A 7,500-nucleotide genomic window follows, 5' to 3' on the forward strand; every position below is an offset into this window, starting at 1 on the left:
TTTCCCATGTTTCTTTTGTAAACTTCCCGCGACTCACTTCTGGGTGACGATCGCAGATTAAGGCCCGCGACAGAGCATAAGACGAAGACATAACCTCTTCAGCACGGTGATTCTCTTTATATATTTAGTTTCTCCCAGCTCATATCTAACGATTTCATCGAATTCAGGGACGGACTCGAGAGAATACGGGCTCTCGGCCCAACATGACCTTGTTTTGCCCTGAGTCAGCTACATGGAATATGTGTGGCATACTAGTTAGAACACACGCACACACACACACACGCACACGCACAACTACACACACGCAGACCTACACACACGCAGACCTACACACACGCAGACCTACACACTCACACACATACACACACACACACACACACACACACACACACACACACACACACACACACACATATATATATATTGAGAAAAATATTGAGGTTGATTCACCTCATTCTTGACGTTGTCTTTCTGTAAATGGCGACTTTTCAGTTTGCTCCTTGTATTGTCTTCAATTCTTTCTGCTAATCATGATTAATGCATTAATTGTTGTTGTGCTAGGTGATTTCATTCAGACTATGGAAATTCTCCTGCCTAGCAAAATGGTTAAATTATTTTGTATGCGACTGAAACCATGCAAGTGTTTCCTGTCTTTAGCTTATCAGAATAAGACTGCCAAAGAAAATGGAAATAGAATTACAGTGGAACCCTGTAATCTACAGGTTGACTACAAATGGAATAGAATAAAATAAAAACAAAAATTAAAGTAAATTGCAAAAAAACAACAACAACAACCATATTTGTATACGTACGAGGTAACCCCTCCCCATATATATCCTTCAGTATACGGCGAGTTCGAACGTCTCTTGGAGGAGGGAGCTCCTCTGGAGGCCTACAGCGAGTGGCTCGAGTCGATGGTGGAAAGGTGCGTCCTTCTGGCCTCGAGGAGAGCCAAAGCACCCATCCACAAGGTGGCGAGAACCTTCCTTCTCATGTGGTCTTGTTTTGGCACGCGGGTCATCCGGGACATGACCCTCCACTCGTCTCCCAGCTTCGGTATGTATACAGATATTTTTCTTAGAGGGGAGTTGTGGAATAGTTGAGGATGGCAGGGGTACATGCTCAGAGCTTCGGAAAGGGGTTTCAAACAACTCACCTCAAAATGGATCTCCTCTCTGTTAAAACACCTCAGCATATCCATACTGAACAAGTTAAGTGTCTTTCCATACGTATCGAGTTTTCGCCGCGCGCCGTCCATGACACGAAGTCGTGCTCTCAAATAACCCTGGGTGTCTATGGACGCCTTTACACGTAGTGTGACGTGTGAAAACGTCCATAGACACCTGTGGTTATTTGAAAGTACAACGTCGTGATATGGACGCCGCACGGCGAAAACTCGATACGTGTGAAACGAGCCTTGTAGTCAGGGTGGTGGTGTTTGTGTGTATGTGTGTGATTTATCAGTCACCATGGTCTTGGATCATGTGTTGAATTCGTGATCGACAGTTATTAAACTCCCTGATGAGAGCTCAGAGCTTGTATGACCGATTTATGGGTAATACTGTGACCTTACACGCACCCCCCCCAAACTTCCCGCCCACAAGAGTTGGAGTAACACCTCGCAGCAAAGTGATACTGAAATTCTTTCAGCCCTGGGCTGGAATCGAACCCGGACCTCAGTATATGTGTTGGGGGTTGCTGTTATAACTTGGGGTTACTTCTTGTTTCCAAATGAACTTTTTCCTCATCTTTTGTCGCCGAAAATATTCGGGTATTTTATATTAGGTTCTATGAGCCTGTTTTCTCTTTTTCTTGTAAGAAAAGGTGTTCTGCAAAGTACGAGTATACTGGGCATCTCACGGCTAGGGGGGAGGATTGAAAATTTGCACTGGGAATAACTTTTAAAGACAATCTTTATCTTATATTTATTTATTTATTTACTTATTTATTTATTTATTAATTTATTCCTTTATTCCTTTATTTATTTATTTATTTATTTATTTCTTATTTTTTATTTTTTCCAGTGATGCTGCTGGGCTTGCGTCAGCGGGTTACTTTCACCTGCTCTCTCTCTCTCTCTCTCTCTCTCTCTCTCTTTCTCTCCATCCATCTATCTATCTCTCTTAAAAAAGAGCGTGGCCAGACCACCTAACGCATGTGCAAGAAGGGAATATGAAATGTAACTATTAGTAATTTTATGCTTCGAAACTAACTTTTCTTGTTCTCTCTGCCACGGACTCGGCTCTCTCGGCAGGTTCCTTCCACCTCCTGCACCTCATGTTTGACGACTACGTCTTGTACTTGGTCGAGTCGCTCTACGCCGAAGAAAAAGCTCGCGAACTCCTCACCAACATAGCGACGGACACAGCGCCAGACTGCTCAGATCCAGGTTTCGGAGGAGAAATGCATGGTAAGGCAAGATACACACGCGTCGAAATGTAGTGTCAACTTAGAAATTTACTATATGAAGACCGACTTAGGCACTTTAACTTACACTCTCGGGAAAAACGAAGGGTAATGGGTGATCTGATAGAGGTATTCAAATGGGTCAAGGGTTTTAACAAGAGGGATACAGGCAAGGTCATCAAATTAATACAGCAGGGCAGGACTGTACTAATGGGTTTAAATTGGACAAAGTTAGATTTAAGAGGCAAGAACTGGTTTACCAATAATAGTAGTTAACAAATAGAATGATGAAGTGATTATTATTTATGAATAGGGATAACAGGTGGTAGTGGAAATGGAACTGTCTAGTGTAGACCTTATGGTCTCTTGCAGTTCCCTCATTCTTATGTTTTTATGTTTTTACACGCATCGAAGTACTTAGTGACAGTAGTTCATATAGTATATACAAATGGTTTCCTCTAAAATTCGGAAATACATAATATTTGGAACGCAAGGTTCCGACACATATAGTGAGGCACTTTCTATTTATGTTAATTTTCGAAACGCGTTTGTTCTCTAAATATTGGAGATCTTCAAATCTTAGCGATTCCCGACAGAGACTAATTTATTTGTCCATCAAATCTTTATGCAACTATGTTGGGTCGAGTATGTGTATGTAACTGGCAGTTGTCGACAAGTCTATCAAAAGGAACGTCTTGTGAGGAAGTAGACTTTATTAGTTTAGCTTATTACAGCTTTATTATCAAGTACATAGTCGTGGTACACAGATTTCTACACAAGGACAATTGCTCCCTCGTCGTGCTAATAGAGCCTCCGTCCTCACATGATGTTTCTTTTGCGTCGAATTTCAAACTCGATCTGTAACTACGTAGAACTAGGTTCGATCCTCAGGCTGTCCAAGCACAAATGGTAAAGGTGACGGATTTTGTTGCTACTAAGCACCTACTGGCGTATTCCCCTCACCTGCCTGAAATAAATTGAATGCGTTCCTCTCAGACCTGGGATCTTATATGAGATGAATGACATCGATATGATTTAGCCGGGATAAAACTTATAAAGGAATCCCATGGTCTAAAGGAATAATTGGGTCTTGCTTAGCTCCCTTTCAGTGAATTTAATATTATCAATTGAATAGAACTATTAGACGTTAGCTAGAATAAAAAATAAAGACAGCCATTTTAGTAAAGATGGGATGATACAAAAATGTTAACGATTGTGATACGAGTCCCGATACTATTCTAAACTTCTGATTCCAATACAAGTACGATTCAGATACCTGCAGTAATCATAATTCATGGTTATTTCTAGGCCCTGCAGTTGGTTTGGGAAACGCTTAAGGGACAAAATACATTCATTAATCATTCATTGGAATCGGAAGTATAGAGTAGTAACGTGAATTGTATAGGAATAGTTTAAAAAATTGGTGTCGTCGCATCGCTACATTTTAGTTTTTCTGTACGTCAGCGCTTACTGTGGAGGGGTTGCTCTCAACAAAACAACTTGTGCTAGCCAAAGATAAAGCACGTATGACTCATTGGGAGATGGTCAGATGGAATGGATAAGTCAAAAGATTTCACTCAGGTGACGGGTTTCAAGCAATAAACTCTTAACAACGTTTCAAGGTAACAAAAGTGCCCTATAGTTCTGCTGTCGATCTTCAATATTGGACTCATCTATGTTCTCAGATCCTGAGAGCGAGGACGCCCTTCACAGCTTGACCTTCCTGATGGGGAGCGGGATGGGAGGGTCCTCGTCGACTTTGCTGGCGGGTCAAGGCCCGATCACACCCACGGCCACGCCCGGGGTCTCCCCGAACTCCCAGCACGCCCACAACCTTCACACCTCTTCGACGCCTAATTCGTTCTTAGGTAAAAGAAAGGCTTCTGATCCAGTGACTTACTTCTTTTTTTGTAAATAAATATATGTATGTATGTGTACATAAATACATATAAGTATATAAATATATGTAAATATATATGTATGTATATATTTTATATATATATATATATATATATATATATATATATATTATATTTAAAACCCACTTTCTGAAAAGAAGCGACGAAAGTAAAGAGTTCCGTATATTTCGAGCACTATCTGTGACCCTCTTCAGCAGACTGAATACAGAGTTGAAAAGACATGTACATATACAACGATGTGAGGTAATTATGTAGGAACCAGGGGAGGACTCAAGTCACGTGACCGATGCTACGCGGACATTGCTGGATTGGCAATGCCAATAAAGACCACCGCATAGGTTGGGACGATGCTGAAATTATTTACAAGTCAAAATGTAGTTTCAGAAGGAAAATAATTGAATTTTCATTGATAAAATATTTTCCTAATTACTATATATCAAATGGCCAATAGTCTCCTGACTGCATCACCACCTTAGCAGTTAGCAGACTGTTACCATCCATACTAACAGTGGATAAAATCCAATAATATCCGCGTAGCGTTGGTCACGTGACCTCAGTCCTCCCCTGGTTCCTATATAATTACCTCACAACTTTGTATACATAAATGTCTTTTTAACTCTGTATTCAGTCTGCTGAAGAGGATCACAGATAGTGATCGAAATATACGGAACTTTTACTTTCGTCTCTTCTTTTCCGAAAGGGGGTTTTAAATCTAATTTTACTGTGTTCCGACATTACTTTGTTGTGATACATAAACATATATTTATACATACATATGAATATATATATATACTGTATATATATATATATATATGCGTGTGTGTGTGTGTGTATGTATACATATACATGTACATATGTATATATATATATATATATATATATATATATGTATATATATATTCTTACATATTTGGAAAATATGGGAGCAGATTCTCTTGTATACAAGTAGTATTGAAGTCGACAGCATTTTGATAGTTGGTGATCTTATTAGCATTCTCTAGGTTTCTAAGTACATTGGGGGACGTTGAGCAAAGATGAGTTCACCAAAAACATTCATTTATTATCTTACTCAAAGTTTCTTCTATATAGAGACATCTTCAGGAAAAGTCTGGAAAATACTGACGTGCAAGCCTACAAGTATGAACATAAAATTTAAAGATGTTATAATGATGCAACATAATAGGTAAAATTACTTATTATAAAGGGAAAAATAAGAATTACGTTCAATTGCAGTCGAACGAGAAATAAATACCCTAAGAAGACCTAAGGGGGATTGAGGGATTGCGTAAGAAGTGGAGTAGGACTGGGTCACCTGACGCGATGATGTCGCAGGGATGGAGGGGACGGGGGTGAAGAGGAGGAGGGTTTGGCGCACGAGAGAGGAATTGATCATTAAGCAATCTCATGCTAGAGACCATGTTTGATTGAATGTTGATATATTTTTTCTCTATGTACATTTCTTCTAAAATTTTGAGTTTGCGTGGGTCATTTACCGCTTACAATAATTTTTGTGCCCTTAATTAAGCTCTTCCGGTTGACAACTAGGTGATGATAACTTTGTAAGTATTGTTTAATAGCCCCGTTTTGCAAGTGCATGGAGATTCGCCTACTAATACTCCATCTGGTATGTCCAATGTAGCTAGAGATGCGAGGTGCACATTCCTCAGTTAAACACAAACTCGTACACTACATTAGTTTTATAGATAGTCTCACTTTTGTAAGTCAGGATATTTTTTATCATAGAACTATTTTTAGGATTAGAATAGTATACCACCACAAGGATTGGTCTTCCTTTAGTGGTAGGTTGGGAGTTCTTAGTAATAATGTCTATTATTGATTTTTCATCTTTTTAAATGCCTCTGTGAAGATGTTATGATAATAGATATTGATGTATTGAGACTTGGGATATTTTTGGGGGGAAAGATGATCACAATACTTTATTACACACTAGATCAAAGTCACTGTTAGAAAATCCATTATTCGCTAAACTTTGGCTCACGTGTTTCAATTCTGGGTGTAGCGACTGCCATGTAGAGCACACTTTGATAGCTTTATGAACGTAAGCTCTGATAGCACTACGATTGTGATTGTCTGAGCATTCACTTTTATCGTTAAGGCATTTGTCCGTGTTAGTAGGTTTTCTATAAACACTGGTGGCAAATTCCCCCGAAGAAGAATCCACTAAATCATCCAGGAACGGGAATTTACCATCCTTATTCAATTCAGTCGTGAAACTTAAGCCTGATATTTCCTGGAGGCGAAGTCTAAGTTTCTCAAGTAAGGCGTCGGACCGCATATATACAAAGATGTCGATGTATCTGCAGTAGAGTTGCGGTTGACGTCCTCGTCCTGGAACACTGATTTCTCGACCGATGAAATGAAGGTTTGAGCAAAGAGGACTCCGAGGGGGATCCCATTGCTATCCCTTCATGTTGGATTTATAATTTCCCTTCTGAACACTTAAAGGGGGCCTCGGTTTCAGTATCTCTTCCGTGATATGTCTGAGAATGGTGTTTGTAGACATAATGGAGAATAATATCAATAGTTCTAAGAACTGGAGCATCAGAGAATAAACTGACAGCATCCAACAAAGCTAAAAAACCATCAGGTTTATCAATGCATATGATATAAATAAACTCATCAGTAGATTTTAAAGAATAAGTGTCGGGGATATATGGAGAAATGATATGCAAATTTTCAGTCACACTATAGAAAGAGGCAGGGATTTATAAAATGATGGGACACAAGGAAGGACACCTCCTCAGGCTCACCTAGTTGCCAACCGGGAGAACTTAGTTAAAGTAAAAAAAATATCTGCTAGCAGAGAAGACCCCAAACTTAAAATTTTTGAAGCAATGTACGCAAGAGAAAAAAAATATTATTAATATTCAATCAAACATGGTATCTAACATTAGCTTATTCAGTGACAAATTCCTCTTCCGTGCACCAAACCCTCCTCCCCTCCACCCTTTTCTCATCCCTGCGACACCATCGCGTCAAGTGACCCTATCCTCCTCCAATTCTCACCCAATCCCTCAACCCCCTTCAGACCCCCCACCCAAGATGACCGTTAGGCCCATAGCGTCAGATTATCTTAGGGTATATATTTCTCGATCGACGGCAATCGAGCATCATTCTTAACTTTTTACTGTATAGTAAAAAAAAAAAAAAAAAA

General features: G+C 39.6%; 1 protein-coding gene across 1 annotated transcript in view; it reads left to right on the forward strand.

Annotated features, from left to right (window-relative positions):
* The window catches only part of LOC143019044 (transcription factor RFX4-like), a 165,327-nt gene that overhangs the window by 148,957 nt on the left and 8,870 nt on the right, over nucleotides 1-7,500 (forward strand). Inside the window, exons 9-11 of the mRNA XM_076174745.1 lie at nucleotides 844-1,056; nucleotides 2,255-2,410; nucleotides 4,092-4,274. Of these exons, the coding sequence (XP_076030860.1) occupies nucleotides 844-1,056; nucleotides 2,255-2,410; nucleotides 4,092-4,274 (552 nt within the window). The remainder of the gene's footprint in view (nucleotides 1-843; nucleotides 1,057-2,254; nucleotides 2,411-4,091; nucleotides 4,275-7,500) is intronic.

The sequence above is a fragment of the Oratosquilla oratoria genome, chromosome 36, assembly GCF_046742065.1.
Source record: "Oratosquilla oratoria isolate Oo_2021 chromosome 36, ASM4674206v1, whole genome shotgun sequence".
In the NCBI taxonomy this organism is placed as follows: Eukaryota; Metazoa; Arthropoda; class Malacostraca; order Stomatopoda; family Squillidae; genus Oratosquilla; species Oratosquilla oratoria.